The sequence below is a fragment of the Polypterus senegalus genome, chromosome 5 (genome assembly GCF_016835505.1).
Source record: "Polypterus senegalus isolate Bchr_013 chromosome 5, ASM1683550v1, whole genome shotgun sequence".
Lineage (NCBI taxonomy): Eukaryota > Metazoa > Chordata > Cladistia > Polypteriformes > Polypteridae > Polypterus > Polypterus senegalus.
In genome coordinates this window covers 68,308,772-68,327,377 of record NC_053158.1, presented here as the reverse complement: position 1 = coordinate 68,327,377, position 18,606 = coordinate 68,308,772, and the positions used below count along the sequence as shown (strand labels likewise).

Below are 18,606 nucleotides of genomic sequence, written 5' to 3'. Positions count from 1 at the left end.
ACTGTACAGTATATCTGATACCATCTAACTATTTCTGTTCTTTGCCCAGAAAACATTGGAGTTCTTAGATACCATAAAAAACAATTTCTATTAAATATACATATTCCTTAAATGTATTTTATTGGAGAGAACACAAAACCTTAGACTCACAAGAATACTAAGGAGATCAACCTGTAGAGTTGCACTCTTTAGATCTGTTGCTGGAGGGCTGCAGTAGTGAAAATTTTGCTAATTACTAGCCAAGTACTGCTGTTAATAGAACTGTTTAGATGAACTTCCTTCCTAAGCTTTTATTTCAATTTTACTACTGGGTGGTAAATATACTGTACATACAGTAAAGACCCGGAAATGAGCACAATATGATGAATTTACACCAGCCTGGTCAGCAATGAAAATGAAATCTTGCTGCACTTCTTTATATACACTCAGGATTAAGGCACTAAGAGAACTGCAAATAGATTATGTATTTGCATCTTATGAGCAATTAATGTTCAAATTTAACTTGCCAGAATCACTATTTCACTATTTTAAAATAATAAATTTTGTTAAAAAAAACCTGCAGAATTTTCCGAATCCAAGGGTACACTGTGAAAAGGACCTTTCAATTAACATCTCAGAACCTTTCAATTAACATCTCAGAAAAGGAGTGGAAGTCAGCCACACACAGAATTCACTCTATCTCTTTATGCATAATCCCACTCAATAATGGTCTATATATATATATATAATCATATAAGTTATCTCATTTAAAATTGTTCAAAATGTACCCAGAAGAAAATCCAACTTGCAACAGATGCAATCTAGGACAAAAAAAAATCTTTAAATAATTATCAGATAGGCATGCTGTCACAATCACTCCTAAGCCATTAACAATTATATCTGACATACTCCCACATGGGCTTAAAGTGGATAAGGACAAAATAATTTTAATAGCCTATACCAAACTAATAGCATCTAGGCTTATGTTGCTTAAATGAAAGAATCCCAACTCATCTTTTATAATGCAGTGGGTAACTGACATAACTTAACAGTATTTAAAATTGGAAAAAAAGAAAATTCTCACTTAGGGGATATGTCTATTCTTTTTAAAACAAGGCAAGACTTAATTGAAAAAAATGAGAAAAAGCATTCATATAGTTGTTTTTCCCCTGTTTTGTTTCTGTTTGGTTTCATTTTTTTCTATGTTTTACTTATTTTTTTAATTTTCTGGGAAGTATTCTTTTCACATAAAATTATGAATTTTTTGAAAAAAGTGACCAATATGTAGGCAAAACAGAAATTTGTAATCTATAATAGACTAGAATTGTAGGATACTAACAGATCAAAAAAACCTGAACTTAGCCTGTGTTATAGCAGGCAGCAAGAATTCTTTTAATAATCATGTACCTGTAGGTATTGCACAAATTTGTAACCATTTTTTGTATATTTATGTATAGTCAGAAATAAAAGGTTATTTCTGGATGTGGATACTTTCCCGTGGCATTGCTCTGAAAAATAACTCTGCCCTCCTCCCCCTTCATTAAGAGTGTAAATATTTTGAAAATCATGTGCGATATCTCAAAATGCATTAATGATATCTATGACATATTTTGAAAGATCATGAAATGAGATTCAGATACTCGAACACAGTATTTTCATTTTAAGATATATGAAACTTATTTACAGATATCTGGCATACCATACAAGGGAACAGCTTGGAATTGATCCTTTCAAAACAGATGTCATCAAATATCATTTTCCTCTTATCTTTCCCAACATAAATATAATAATCGTAGGAGTAAAGAAAAAAATTAACAGGAAGCAAAGCATGCTAATAGATAGTCTTTGCTTTAGTAGTGACAGGAGGACAAGTTAAGATATTGTAACTTTGTATTGTAACATTGTATTATAACATTGTACCAGAGGCCTTAACAAACTCCATATAGCAGGAGGAAAAATGTTAACAGTAGCTGTAATATAGCCTACAAGTGAAAGGTTTACACTAGTACCTCTCCACATTTATAATGCTATTTACTGTTTCCCCCACTCCTTTAACTTTAACTGGTTCACCTGTTGAAGCTTACCTTTCATTGTTTTCTGTGATAGAAAGATAGGTCCCTGATTGAACTGCGATTCTTAGGTACTATGGTTACTAGGTGTGCAATTAAATGCTTGCAGTTAGCAAGCTGCTTTTGTGTTCTTTGGAAAATGTGTTTGCTTTGAAAATTGAATTTGGTATTGTTGGCTTTTGAAATGTAGCTTTGTTTTGAGAATTTTGAGTTTTTCATGTTGAATCTGGGTGGCACGATGGCGCAATGGTAATGCTGCTGCCTCACAGTTAGGAGACCTGGGTTCGCTTCTTGGGTCCTCCCTGCATGGAGTTTGCATGTTCTCCCCGTGTCTGTGTGGGTTTCCTCTGGGTGCTCCGGTTTCCTCCCACAATCCAAAGACATGCAAGTTAGGTGCACTGGTGATTCTAAATTGTCCCTGGTGTGTGTGTGTGCCCTGTGGTGAGCTGGCACCATGCCCGGGGTTTGTCTCCTGCCATGTGCCCTGGGATTGGCTCCAGCAGACTCCCGTGACCCTGTAGTTAGGATATAGTGGGTTGGATAATGGATGGATGTTGAATCTTGGTATTTAACTTAATTTTGCCTTTTACCCCTTTGAAGTTTGACGTGTTTAGTTTTATTTATTTTCTTTATTTTCTTGTTTGGTTGTTGAATGTTTCAATTTTCTTTATTTAATAAATGAAATACAAAATTTAGACTGTGGAAGGATTTTTTCATGGATTTGGCTGGTCCTGTTTGGACAGGTCATAAAAAAGGATTTACTTCGCATGCACAATACTGCACAACCACTGCAAGCACGTATTTATGTAAAACTAAGTTCAAAAGAAATAAAACTACCTTAATGTTGTTGTAAGGCTATATAATTAAAGTAAATGGCTATCTAAAAAGCTGACCCTTTTACATTGTTTACAGGCTTGTTTTATGTAGAAAAATGGTCATGACATCACAGACAAGTGTGCATCCTGCATCAATAATACTACCATACACACGTGGCCTACAATATGCACAAACAATACAATTAATACCCTGATGTTAGATTTGTGCTTCCATGTAGAAAGACTGAAATGAACAGACAGCAATGAGATAACAAAAACAAAATAAAAAAAAATGGCACAAGGACCGATGATGAACCTAACAGTAACCATTTGTTTGAATGTTTCTAATTATGGATTCTAACTACAGCAAAACAACTCCAACAAATTCTGCTTTAAATTGTAGATTTAACTATTCTTTTGCAGTTTTTAGAGCACTGGCTACAAAATCTTTCTGAAATATTAGTATAAACTCTAATATAGACTCCTAGAACTTATCATGGCAATTTTTAGATTCTTTTTGTGCATCATGACTTTTTCCATATCTATTGAATTTCATTATTCAGAAGAAAACTAAAACATTCTACAAGTAATTTTATTATACTCATCTTCACCCAAAAACTGTCCTGAAAGTAATTTGGCATCAGAACACATCACAAGATTTTCAGATATTTACAATAATAAGATAAACTTCTGCTGTCTCTATATTGCAAAACACACACTAGTAGTACTCACACAATGGTTCTCTTTCTTCATTGGAATACAGTTTTGCACAGTTCATTTTATAATTCTTTCATCAACTTTGATATCCTTTACATTTGTTAGAACCCTCACACTATCATCACCATATCCTCGAGCATAATTGTTTCTTCTTGATTACAGGAAAGAGTTTCCAGCACTTCATTAGTTCTTGATTGGAATACAACAACAACAACATTTATTTATATAGCACATTTTCATACAAACAGTAGCTCAAAGTGCTTTACATATTAAAGAATAGAAAAATGAAAGACACAATTATAAAACAAAATAAATCAACATTAATTAACATCGAATAAGAGTAAGGTTCAATGGCCAGGGGGGACAGAAAAAACAAAAAAACTCCAGACGGCTGGAGAAAAAATAAAATCTGTAGGGATACTGCAATTCCCTACTACATTCTGTTTGAGCAGAAAGTATAAATAGACAACAGCTGTTAATACTAAAGTTTTAATTTACAGAAAGAGATTTGAGCATTTAGTTCTTTTTGTAGTTACATGGTATTAATTCTGCTTTATAATTTTCTTCCAAAGCCTGCAGTTCCTATATACATCTTATTTATACAGTAGCTCTCTTTGACTCTTTTACCTAATGAATGTTGGTGAAATTCCTAAGGTCCAAGCATTTTAAAAAAAATGGATAAGGGGGCTAACACAGAAAAGGAGGAAACAAGATGGCATATGCCTTTCTAAAGGGCTCATTATAGCCTTTTTCTGTTTCTTTAGGTTTTTTGTCGTACCATCATTTTAGGACATTTTGTAATTAATTATATTGATTACTGCAACTGTTATATAAGTTTAACATTGGTTTCTGTACTATTTGTGTAAAGCATTTTGTGATAATACTTATTATGGCAAAAAAGTGATTAACAGATTCATACTAAAATTTTAAATATTCTGATTAATAAAATCATGCTTTTAAAACAGTATTATTTATAACCCCAATGCATTCAACATTTCCTGCACTGTTCATTTGTATTGTGTACTAGTTGTGCTACCTGTCTAAGACAAGGCTGAAATCTAAGTAATGAATGTACACCTCAGCGTTAACATCTGGAGTGCACCACACAATGTATATGTCTCAGTTATATGTCATTTGGTATGGGACTTGTTAAAGCAGTGTTAGTGTTGTGTAATGCTATCTATTGAAATAACAAATGCAATGCAATGTATTACTAAAAATTTTACTGGTGCACCATTTGTTGTGACAGAGACATAGTAATTAAATGGACACAGACAGACACATAATTTTATATATATATATATATATATATATATATATATATATATATATATATATATAATATATATATGTGTATATAATATATATGTATATAATATATATATACAGTACTACAGAACTACACAGGCATAACACAGTCCCAAAAGCACACAATCCAAACAACACAACACTCCCTTTTGGCACCACCACTCCTCCTTGGAAACCTCGTCCTCTTCCTCCTGATTCTGGCTGCCGAATGGTGGTTGCTGGCTCCCTTTTATTAGGCACCCAGAAGTGCTCCAGGTGGTTGATTGCTGACATCCAGCTGCACTTCCAGGTAAGGTGAAACCAGTGCCGAAAAGGGGCCAGCTGCTCCTGTTGCAGCACCCCCTGGTGATGCCTGCGGAACCCCACAGAGCTGCACAGAACTCCAACCCCCATGAAGCCTTGGGGGAGTCCGAGGCACCTTTGCAACCCAGGAAGACTGACATCTAGCGTCCAGGAGGAGATAACGAGCTTCCCACACTTGTCTCCCTGGTAGATGTGTAGGAGGGGCGCATGGGACCCGGCCACCCGCCACAATATATATATATAAACTAATTTTGCATTTAGGTGGTATGACATTGATTTGATCTTCTTACAGAAATATGACATGAAAAAAAGAGACCATAATTTTTACCTTTGCTACTTTTCATTACTATTGCTCCAGGACTACCATAAACCCCACTTCCACCCGCTCCACTGCACCTAAGTCAGCATGTATAAATAAAAAAAATGAACACCAGTATGAGGTGATCCCCTTTTTTAACATTTAATATTTTTTAACAGGTTAAACTGGTCACAATAACTGCCAAAAATTAACAAATTAACTTTCCCAGGCCTAATATACAGATTTATATATATATATACTGTACAGTGTAAATATATGATAAATATAAACTGCTCAAAAAAATTAGAGGAACACTGAAAACACATCAGATCTCAATGGGAAAAAAATCATGCTGGCTATCTATACTGATATGGAGTGGGTAATGTGATAGGAACGAAAGGATGCCACATTGTTTGATGGAAATAAAAAGTATCAACCTACAGAGGGCTAAATTCAAAGACACCCCAAAAATCAAAGTGAAAAAAATGATGTGGCAGGCTAGTCAATTTTGCTGAAATGTCATTGCAGCAACTCCAAATTGTACTCAGTAGTTTGTATGGCACCCATGTGCTTTTATACATGCCTCCTAATGAGACAACAGATGGTGTCCTGGGGGATCTCCTCCCAGATCTGGACCAGGGCATCACTGAGCACCAAGCCAGTCTGAGGTGCAACCTGGCGGCATAGGATGAGCCGAAACATAATGTCCCAGAGATGTTCTATTGGATTTAGGTCAGGTGAGCATTGGGGCCAATCAATAGTATCAATTCCTTCATACTCCGGGAACTGCCTGTATACTCTCGCCACCTGAGGCCGGGCATTGTCATGCACCAGGAGGAACCCAGGACGCATTGCACCAGCATAGGGTCTGGCAATGGGTCCAAGGATTTCATCTAGATACCTAATGGCAGCCAAGGTGCCATTGTCTAGGCTGTAGAGGTCTGTGCGTCCCTCCATGGATATGCCTTCCCAGACCATCACTAACCCACCACCAAATCGGTCATGCTGAACAATGTTACAGACAGCATAATGTTACAGACAGCATAATGATCTCTACAGCTTCTCCAGACCCTTTCACGTCTGTCACATGTGCTCTGGGTGAGCCTGCTCTCACCTGTGAAAGGTACAGGGCTCTAGTGATGGACTTGCCAATTCTGGTATTCTATGACAAATGCCAATTAAGCTCCTCGGTACCAGGCAGTGAGCACAGAGCCCTCTAGAGGATGTCGTCCTTCAGGCCACCCTCAAGAAGTCTGTTTCTGATTGTTTGGTCAGAGACATTCACACCAGTGGCCTGCTGGGGGTCACTGTGTAGGGCTCTGGCAGTGCTCATCCTCTTCCTCCTTGCTCAAAGGTGCAGATAACAGTCTTGCTGAACGGTTAAGGACCTTCTACGACCCTGTCCAGCTCTCCTAGAGTAACTGCCTGTCTCCTGGAATCTCCTTCATGCCCTCGAGAGCATGCTGAGAGACACAGCAAACCTTCTGGCAATGGCATGTATTGATGTGGCATCCTGGAGAAGTTGGACTACCTGTGCAACCTCTGTAGGGTCCAGGTATCGCTTCATATTACCAGTAGTGACACTGACAGTAGCCAAATGCAAAACTAGTGAAAAAACAGTTAGAAAAGAAGAGGAGGGAAAAATGTCAGTGGCCTCCACCTGTTAAACCATTCCTGTTTTTGGGGTCGACTCATTGTTGCCCCTCTAGTGCACCTGTTGTTAGCCAAAGCAGCTGAAACTGATTAACAACCCCCTCTGCTACTTAACTGACCAGATCAATATCCCAGACGTTTCATTGAATTGATGCTATACTCTGATTAAAAAGTGTTAACTTTAATTTTTTTGAGCAATATATATATTGTGGTGGACGGCTAGGGCCCTTGCCCGGCTTCGACACCCCTGTAATGGAAGGACCAGAGGAGTGGACAGGTTTATGGCAGTACCATCCGCGGAACACGAGAGGGAAACCCCCCCTGGATTGAATTGGCTCCGGAAAGTCCCGGATACCTGGAGTGGAGCACTTCCACCACAGCCAGAAGTGCTGCCGGAAGAAGGAGGCCACCTCACTCCGTTCGAGGAGCCAGAGTCGGGAGGTGGTGGACAAAGCTTGTGAGAAAGAAAGAAAGAAAGAAAGAAAGAAAGAAAGAAAGAAAGAAAGAAAGAAAGAAAGAAAGAAAGAGTAGGGACTGAGCAGTATTGTTTGCTGTTAAATTATGTACTGTGCTCTGAATTGGGGAGCTGAAGAACAGAGTTCTTATGCAAATGAAGAATGTAGCATAGGTGATTGGTGGCCACATAGATACCACCACTGACCAATAGGGATTAATGTTGATGGGGCAGTGTCCTAGGCATAAAAAAAAGAAGTGAACATGATATAAAATGGAAAAAGAAAGTTTGGTGATCTACAATGACCATGCAAAGCTCAATGGATGCCTAGTGCTATTTTTTTCTGTTGGCAACTAGCACTTTTAGATGAGCTACGTTGACCTCCAGCCCAAAAACTAAATTTACTCCTTTCCCCCTCTATTCAATTGTGGCAATTAAAAACAACATCACTCCTCTATCACGGTGCTGCAAACTCCAAGTGAGATACGACACTGTTAAATAGCGAAGGATTAACCTCTGCTGGAGAAGCCACCTAAATTGTGCTGTGATCCTCAAAACTGGCAAGTATATTCACCTCAAACATTGCTTTGCAAATACATTCACATTTGCAGATGTTAAAAGGGAAATATATACAGCTGTAGAAAAACAGAAATACTGTACTTGAGTGAATGGAAATGCAAATGAAAATCGTAACATGTCCATAATGATAATAATACAGTAATCCCTCCTCGATCGCGGGGGTTGCGTTCCAGAATCCCCCGCGATAGATGAAAATCCGCAAAGTAGGAACCATATGTTTGTATGGTTATTTTTATATATTTTAAGCCCTTATAAACTCTCCCACACTGTTAACATTATTAGAGCCCTCTAGACATGAAATAACACCCTTTAGTCAAAAGTTTAAACTGTGCTCCATGACAAGACAGAGATGACAGTTCTTTCTCACAATTAAAAGAATGCAAACATATCTACTTCTTCAAAGAATGCGTGTCAGGAGCAGAAAATGTCAGAGAGAGAGAGAGAGAGAGCGAGAGAAAAGCAAACAATCAAAAAATCAATACGTGCTTTTGGGCTTTTAAGTATGCCGAAGCACCGCGATAAAGCAGCATTTTTTACAGGAGCGTCCGTATCCTCTAGGCAAACAGCCTCTGTGCAAACAGCCCCTCTGCTCACACCCCCTCCGTCAGGCAGAGAGAGTGAGAGAGACAGAGAAAAGCAAACAATCAAGCACCGCGCGGGAAGCATATCGTATATCATTGAGGAGTTTTAGTTAATATGTAATACATGCTCTGATTGGGTAGCTTCCAAGTCATCTGCCAATAGCGTCCCTTGTATGAAATCAACTGGGCAAACAAATTTAGGAAGCATGTACCATAAATTAAAAGACCCATTGTCCGCAGAAATCCGCGAACCAGCTAAAAATCCGTGATATATATTTAGATATGCTTACATTTAAAATCCGCGATGGAGTGAAGCCGCGAATGTCGAAGCGCGATATAGCGAGGGATCACTGTATATACTCAGATTTCACATTATTCCTACTGATTACCTGTTTCAATTTAAAAACAAAACACATTCCTGTAAAACTGTGTTTTTCAATGACCATCAACAAAAGCCAAAAATAGAAATTTTTTACTCATGGATAAATGTTTATAGCATGATTAAAAGTAAGCAGCCCCAGTACCTAATATTATCATTATTACTTATTATTTGACTACTGCCTTTATCCAAGGCAATTTACAACATTTAAGATAAGATTGGTTACATTTCTTTTGTTTTTCTAATTTGAGCAGAGGCAGGTGAAGTACTTACTCATGGCCACACAGCATCAGTAGCAGGATTTGAATCCACAACCTATGGACTTGAGGTCCTAGGTCCAAAGCCTTAATCACTACAACACACTGCCTGCCAATAATATTAAACCATCATAAAAAATAAAAAAATAAAAAATACAAATATTGTATATATCAAAACCATTTAGTCACATAGTACTTCTGATACTCCTGATTTACGAATGGCACTATAACTGACAATCATTATCTTATAAAATTTCCTGGTAGTTCACTTATCATTTAAGAAACAAGTTATACTCTTTAGGGTCCTTTGAAATCTGTTTTATTTTTTCTACATTTTCAGTTATTCTTTATTTATTTATTTTTAATTATTGGATTTTATGCATTTTCAGTCAGATCATTACTTTAGATAAGGAACACAGCAATTTCAAGGTATGGTAGTTTGCTGATGATAACTCCTTTTGTAATAAAAGAAATGTTAATAATGCAAAATGTGGTTATAATTTTTTACCTGTTCTTCACATTCAAAGTCTGTGTTATACTGGGCCATGTCTTCCTTGAGGGAGTTCTGAACCAGACTTCGACACAACAGCCATGTTGCCAAGCCTGCAACAAACATCCCAATATCTGGAATGAACACCCTGATTCCATTCCCTGCATCGGCTCCCCTTACACTGGAAAGAAAACAGAGAACATTCCTTAATTTTATTTTCCAAATTCTATTAATGCTGCTTTCATTTTAATCAAAAGGCAACATATAAAGATAAAATATATGCACTCTTCATCAAATTGCTCTTGCCTCAATGACCCCAAACACTTAATTTTTAAAAAATAATATTTTATAACTAAATCAAAAAAAGAAAAAAAATATTCTGAGATAATTTAGGAGCAGAGTTTGTTTTAAATTAAGCAAACAAAAGATGACATAACAATATTGTGATTTTGTGTAATGTACGAACCAAGCTTCTATTTTTTGTTTTGTGGTTATAAATATGATTGAAATACAATATAAAATATCTACTGTAGCTGTATGCCTTTATGTTTTGTGCTTATGATGCAGCAAAAGGACAGTTACATTAACCTTATATTACTTATAACTTGACATCAGTAAAATTCAAATAAAAGCAAGTATGAGTTGGGTTATCAAAAAAAAAAAGTAGAAACAGAAAAAAACAAACAAAATAAAAGCATGTCATTCAACACCAGCCAAATCACGAGACAGGCAAAACAGTAATTATATTTGATGCATCTACAAGAAACAAATTCCTTTTACTAATGTAATTGTGAATGCCTATCCAAGATTTTTTTGCCTCTGAAAACCATATGAAAAATAAAAGAACTCTCAACTTATTTACTCCGTTATGTCTTGCTGGTACTATTTCACAATTCATAAGAACAATGAGTTAAAGAATAATATCCTTTCTAATCTCTTCAATAGGGCGGCACGGTGGCGCAGTGGGTAGCGCTGCTGCCTCGCAGTTAGGAGACCCGGGTTTGCTTCAAAAGTCACAAGTTTCCTAGAAGGGAAATGCAAATTAATCTTCAAGAATGAGATTCTGCCCACTTCTGTGTTCCCTTAAGAACAATTTCTGCAATATATAATCACTGATTATATCTATGCCAGGATAGACACAAAGTGTAAAATAAACTTTTTGAAAAGGACCTGAGAGACCTTTTGTATCCATCACTGTCCGTCACCAATTAAAAACAAATAATATCCTGGATTATTTACCTCAGTGTGTGCAGATTTGTGCTTAACACCCATAATGCTCTTGTCAATTTACATCTAGAATTCTGTCTTCAGTTCTAAGTTAACTTCCACATAACTAGGTTAATACTGGAAGAGATTAGTCTCTCATATATGAGGTACAGAGAGAGATGAAAAAAATATATGATAGCTGAGTGTTTAAGTACGAAAGCAACAAATAAATAAAAGAAAAACTAATGTCAGCTATTATTTTATAAAAAGTTTATCAGTGAGGTAGATAACATACAGTTACAAGCTCACTCATTTAAATAAATTGATTGAACAGTGCTGTTGAAAAAACCTTTTTGGCATCTTTGAAATCTTGACTAGACCTTAGATAATGTAGAAAATAATAGATTAATTGATAGTAGCCAAAGTCATAAGTCTTTAAAAACTAAACTTGATACCCAAAAGCCTGCATAGAAGCACTTGCTAATATTACAAAGATTTTTACTTTCAATTTAAAATACTGAACACCAGGAGGAGTGTGCCACTATTTTATATACCCACAAGACAATGTCATTTTATCACAGAACTTCCAGATGTCGAATGATAACAATGGACAGCTGATTTTAACTACAACACAGCCACAATGCCAACAATAACCAACTGGAGAACTGTGAAACTACTGACTCAAGAAAACAATAATTTAATACAAAATTTGCTTCACATAAGTTCTAAAATAAATCCAAGGTAAACACAGCAAAGATGGAGACAAATTTGAAATCCAAAAGCCATGCAAGAAGTTCAAAAAAATATAAGGTGCAAATGAGAAGGTCAAATGACCAATGAAACATACAAAATTGAGCCAAACAACAGCTAACATCTCAATTCTTTAACTTGGTCACAGGCAGCCAAAGCTGTAATGGAGCCATCCCCTTTGGCTAAACATATAAAATACAAAATAACTAAAAAAAAAAAAAAAAACAATAAACAAATGCAAAGAACAAAAATTACGGCTAGGGTTATCAGGCTTGAGCAGGGAACAAAACAAACAAAGAAATCCCATGATTTTATCATTCTGGACATCAGAGAACATTTTTCACTTGTTTTTTATAATCATTTCATTCTAATATGAATTTTTTTTTGCTTTTTACATTTCACTATCAAGCTGCCAATCTGATTAATGTGTAGAGTATTGGTGACTTTTGTTGTAGTAATTATACACCAGTATTTTCACATATTTGTCACACGCAAGAGGAATTGATGAAATCAACTATTGAATATTTAAGGATGAAAGCAGTACCTGCTTTTAGTCCAACTTCCTGAATTTTTCCTATAAAGTAATTTCAGACAGTAAGATCTTTTTCTTTAGTTAGAAGATTTAATTTTTTTTTTCTTTGGTTCTTCCCTTAGCCTGTTTTAATTATTCTCTCTAATTTAAGTTGCCATCAACATCATGCAATTGTTGTGAACCCAGTGCCCAGTGATTACTTTGAGCAAGAATTGACCGGTAAAATAAATGAAGGCAAGAGATATCAGCAGAAACGAAGGGAGGGTCACAATACTATAATTCAAGATGAGATGAAATAATAAGAAAAAAAGAAATACAACATTATACATTAAATGCAGAAGAAGTTAAAACCACAGCACCAAACCTAATGGAAGGGCCTACTTGAGGTAAATCTAACTAGCACTAAAGAGAACAAGATATTTTGCATTCTCTGAGGGAAAAGTGATATTTACTTTCTTATATTTATAAAGTAACTTCTCATGACATTACAAACACAAAAATCATTGTCATATTATCGATTCGAAAGGCATACACTAAATAAGGAAAATCAAGGCATTAATGAAAAATGACATTTTAATCTTGAAACAAATTCCATAACAAACATGAAAAATAGATTGCAAAAGTGTAAAAACTCCAAATAATTCAAAGATACACACACATATGATTGTGTGTATACTAGAGCCACATGTAAACAGAAAAATGAAAAATAACAAATACAAGTAAACTTCAAGATAACCAAAATGTTAGGATTTCTGAGTTAACATTTATTACCGTGTTAATGGTATAAACTGTTATAGTGTAATAGTGTATGTGATGTTTACCTTGCACACATCTGGGCTCTTTATACCAGCTAAGCACCATTTGAATAACATCATGTGCCTAACACTGTTATTTACCATGTTCATTCCATTATGGCCACATTCTACCCTTTTTCAAATGGATAACATCAATATGCAATACCACCGACCATGCATCATTTCAATGTCAGTGATTTTTGTAAGGTAGATTTTATGCTCTATTTTTTGTTTGTTCAAGTATTTTCAATATGCTAGCTTTTTAGCTTTTTTGTTATTTGTAATTTTGACATGTTGTTCAATTATCATGTGTCATGTGCTTTAGTATAACAACATGCACTTGCTTTTACCATGTTCTCTTTTTAGTTTAATCACCTGGCTTTTCAGTGAAAATATATTACTTAAAAAGTTGTTTTTTTTTTAAATCCCACAAAAACAGTGTATACTCATTACCAAATTATGAAGTAAAACCATGTCATGTCAATTTTAAAGTAGTGTTAATTCTAATCTCATCTGCACATTTGTAAACTAAAGCTCACATAAGGCAGCAAATCCAGGTAATATTAAACTTTAACATGTGCTAGATGAATGATTGATGGAGAAAATGTGTGGAAAGGACCATCACATAACCATCTTTTCAACAGAACCAGTGTAATTATCCAAAAACTTTGAGTCCAGATATTGATGAGTGAAACTATCATCAAATGACTTGATAACTGCACTGATGAAAGCAAACCAACACGTCTGAAAATAAACACTTAATTTCCTCATTCGGTCCGTATGTACATTCATTAGGAAGTAAAAAATTAAAAGCAAAGGAGTAAGTGTAGTTCCTCCTCTTGCCGCATAAAAATCCTACTTGCAACAGTACTTAATCTAAATAATCTATTGTCATAACTTTTGTTTTTTTTTGCAAAAGCTCATTAAAAGATACAATTCTGGAATGACTGTTTGAACATTTTAACTTAGTTACATTTTTTACTATTTAGTAAGATTTTTAATAGTCTGTAAAAAATGTGCAAAACGCATTATTTAAGTACCAATGCTTTTGGGTTGCTCATATGTTCAATTTGAGGATCAGGAAATCAGAAGGTTGGCTAGACAATAAAGCTAAACAGAAGATGTGTTGACAGATCTTTTTTTTATGTGGTGGTGGCATCAGCTAATAAAATGAACTTTTTACAGCAAATTAAGGACAATGTTTGAAATGATTAAAGCTAGTGGTTTCGGTAAAGTTAAAAAATTTTAAATAAGAAAATAAAATATTTATATACAGATCAAAGTGTTGTTAATGCGTGTCTATTTGAAATCTGTTTAGTATAAAACATTTTAAAGAACTACAATATACTCTACAATATTTTAATGTTCAAAATGAATGTGTTCAAAACAGGACAAATAAAAAATTAGAAATGGAACTAATAGACAAATAGAGGACCATGAGAAATATTCCAGAATCACACCAAACCTCCCAAAACTTAAAATGGAAAAGACAATATGTAAAGTGCTAACATTACCTCTTACTCTTGTAATTAGACAAGGGTTACAGTTTTTGTAATTGCTTCTAAACTTTTGTTCACTATAGTTATTGTAGGAGTTGATTAATACTCTTTATTAATGTACTTTCATTTAAAGCAATTATGCATAATTAAAGAATAACCTTGATTATTATGTACTAGTACAGAGAGACACATAATAAAACATACATTTATTGACTAACCATGTGGGCCCAAAAGCCCAAACCAGTTTTGAAAAAAAAAAAAAAACTAAATTTAAGAAATGCATTTTATGAGAACAGGCCTGCATTTCCAGAATCCATAACCCTGGCACCCCTGCATGTGAGGAGCACTGCCACCTGGCATATTGGGATGGAACTGCACCCTATTCCTGGCTATCGCAGGTCCATCTATTAAATTATACCGGCCAGGTACCAAGTTATTTTCTTGTCCAGCTGCCCAGCTGATGTGTTTTTCTTCTCAGGCCTCCCATCTGGGTAATGAATTCTCCTCCTTCCTGTTCAGAATGCCCATTCTCCTTTCCTGTCCAGCTGAAAACATGTGCACTGGACTCATTAGTTTTATCCCCATTGCTGATTCAGCATGTGAACCTAAACCAGATAACCTGCCTGTGTCATCCGAAAAATTTGTTAAAACAAATATACTATGGAAAGGTGCTTTAGATCATAAAATGTTTTGATGTCACAATGTTTACATTAGAGTACTGTATTTTTAAGTCTGCACTGTGTAATTAAGCAAAACGTGATAGATTCACCTATAACTTGCTGCATCTCATCCATAGGTTCATAGGTACATAAGGTCAGTATTGTCACATGTACAAGATACAGTGAAATTCTTAGTTGCATGTGCTAATCAACATGCAATATATTGGCAGACTCTAGCACAATTCTGGAAAATGCAACAGATTTAAGAAAAGCAAATTTGCCATAAACCTGAAAATTGAGTATGTTATTTGTTTTGTGCAAATCTCAGCTTTTAAAGCCATTGAGGCACATAATCATTGTTATCACTTATTCGATCATGAATTACACAAGAGTTATATCTTCCAGTATGCTTAGTCGGGACTAAGGAACACTGGTTGCGGTCAATGGACTTTTAATGAACCAATAAGTTGACCTTCACAACTATAGAGGCACACATACTGTATGAATCTTTTTAAAAGAAATTATCTTTGCTTTTTGCTAGAGAATTAAATCTTTGTAGTGTCAGATCACAATCTAAATCAGTTTACACACAGATATGGACACATACAGTATGTTTAGATTAGATTGTTTCAGCTTTCTCCTCAGGACTGCCAGCTATTACAGTCAACTGGTCACTCTCCTCTCTGTCTCCCAGGTACAAACAAATCCTTGCTAATAAATTAAGGAGGTATGATTCACTTAAACTGTCGTCTCATACAAAGTCAATTTTCTGAGAAAGTCAGTGTAATTGCAGTTATTACCTCTCTGCTATTGTTTGTATGTTCTGCTATAATGGACAGGTGTACCAGGAATGGCTCATATGGGGAACGTACAGACAAATTCAGGACTGGAGCAATAATATTTCCCAGCTGGGTTGAGAATTCCTGAGAACTGCCCAGAGGTAACAGTGTAATGTACAGTGAAGTGAAAAAATACCACATGTAAATTTTAATGAAAACACAGTAGAATATACAGAGAGAAAAACATATTTTTGGTGGCATGCTTGTGCAGTGGGTACTGTAACAGTGTCCGGAATGCTGCTTTTGAATCAAACACCCAGGTCAAGCTAATTGGTGATTCCAGATTGGCCCTGATGTGGCTGTAAGCACAGGTGTGCCCTGCTATGGCTCCATGCCTGGGGCTGTATCCTGTCTTTGCTGTTGATTGATTATAGAATCACAGCACAATATGATTAAGTGGGTTTGAGAATGAGAAGACAAATGAGTAGTTTTGGATTAAAATCTGCCTGGTATCAGAAAAACAACACTTTTTAGAATTAAATATAAAAAGTATGTCAATTATGGATGGAAATTAGAAGCACATTAATTTTCCAATTAATGCAGTAAAACAAGAGCCTCATTATCTTTAAAATGGGAAACATTGACAATGCTATTGTGTATAAGGAGGAAATGTAATAATAGGCTGTACGGTAGTTTTTCCAAGTCTTCCTGTGTACCTCATTCACAGGATTCTTTGGAGCATCAAAGGTCGTATCACATGTGTTATGCTCATTCCTGCTTATGATATCACAAGAATGTTTTTCTCATATAAGTTAGGAAATATTTTTAATATGAAGAGTAAACATATATTAGATGCAGTGTAGTCTAAAGAAATATTGCATGCTATCAGTTTATTTGGGCTTACAATATAGCTTATTTTAAGATTGCAAGTTCTAGTTTAAATTAATAATTGTATGTATACAGTACAGTAAAACTAACCACATTAAACCTGTGAAAGAAAACAAGAGCACCATTGGGAAACAGAAAAAATCTAGAAACTATGCAGATTGTGACTGAAATCGAAAATGAATCTGTATCTCTTAAGCTGTTAGGAAACAGAGCTAATTACCTATTACGGTAACTGTCATGACACTCAATTTTAATTCAATCCATTACTACTAATTTAGAAATCATAAAATTTAATAGGGGATGGAGAGAGAGAGACAGAGAGAGAGAGAGAGAGAGAGAGAGAGAGAGAGAGAGAGTTTGTTTTAAAAAGCTGAAATAAAACAGAGATTAGGGGAATTGAGGTTTTTGTAAACTGGATCGAGAACATGTGAGTCTTTGTAAGAGACTAACAAATATCCTGTTAGAGAAATGTTGGAAAACCCTATAATTTAGACACCATTAACACTATTTTATTTCATTACTAGCAAAATACCCGCGCTTCACAGCGGCGAAGTACTGCCTTCAAATTTTTATTAAGAAGAAAATTAAACCTTTTTAAACTGAGGGAAAATATACCAAGAATTATTTGTTAAGGATCTCTTTGTATACCAAATTGTGAGTTCGGCCCTCCGGTTGTAATATGACCAAGCTGTTTGCTGAGCTTACTCTTGAGCATGCAACATACAGTTGGCCATGTGAACAGTAATCTTGTTTCAAATCTCACAGTTTGGATTGTTGCTGTCATAATCGCTTTGAGTTTCATGGTTTGTTTCAATTACGACAGTATTTGTAGGACTTGTGTTGAAGAGACATTCGGCATCTGTCAAGCGTTGTAAGTATACAACCGGTTTCATCGATAACTTTACATCCAGCTTTTGAGAGTTTAAACATTCATAAACAACAAAGTGTCCACTACTGAAATCGTCACCTGTCAATCTAAGATGTTTAAGAGGCACTGGCGGTTGTCAAAAGGTGTAAAATATTTGGCCATTTCGGTGCACTTGGCTGTGCAATATTTAACAAAGAGAATGGAAAAGGTAGGTGCCATCGCCAGGCATGGAAACCACTTGGTAAGTGACAGTGCTTTGATCGATGGTGATCACCTCTATAGACATGTTAATGGGGCTACGGTTGGAATGATAAAGTAAATGAGTACCTGAAAAATGCAAAGTAAGTCTAAAATACCTACACAATAACTATAATCGTAATAAATGAACAATAAAACAGCGTAGAAGCTGTGGATTAAATAAAAAGGCTGTAGTTGTCAGCAGGGAGACGTGAATCCCGTGGCGAAGCAAGGAAGGGAATGTAGAGACTGAAGCGACAGACGGCCTTATATAGGCAGGCAGCCAACAACGTGGGAGGTGTTGGGATGGGGGACCCAACGCCGCCTCAAACGGTGACCGAGCTGCAGGCTATGGATGTATATATGTACGTAAGTAGGATTCAGTTAGCGTTGGGAACCCACGTACCAAATTTCTTGAAGATGGGCCCATAAGTAACAAAGACCGTTGAAAAGTTCAATATGGCGGCCGACAGTGGCATCATACCACCGAAATAAGTACCAAATTTCAGCCT

The 18,606-nt window shown here is 35.7% G+C and overlaps 1 protein-coding gene across 4 annotated transcripts in view; it reads right to left on the bottom strand.

Annotated features, from left to right (window-relative positions):
- LOC120530341 (piezo-type mechanosensitive ion channel component 2) overlaps positions 1 to 18,606 on the bottom strand; it is a 559,538-nt gene that overhangs the window by 197,484 nt on the left and 343,448 nt on the right. For all 4 annotated transcript variants that reach the window (XM_039754759.1, XM_039754756.1, XM_039754758.1 and 1 more), the window contains exon 5: positions 9,901 to 10,063. In XM_039754759.1, coding sequence (XP_039610693.1) covers positions 9,901 to 10,063 — 163 coding nt within the window. The remainder of the gene's footprint in view (positions 1 to 9,900; positions 10,064 to 18,606) is intronic.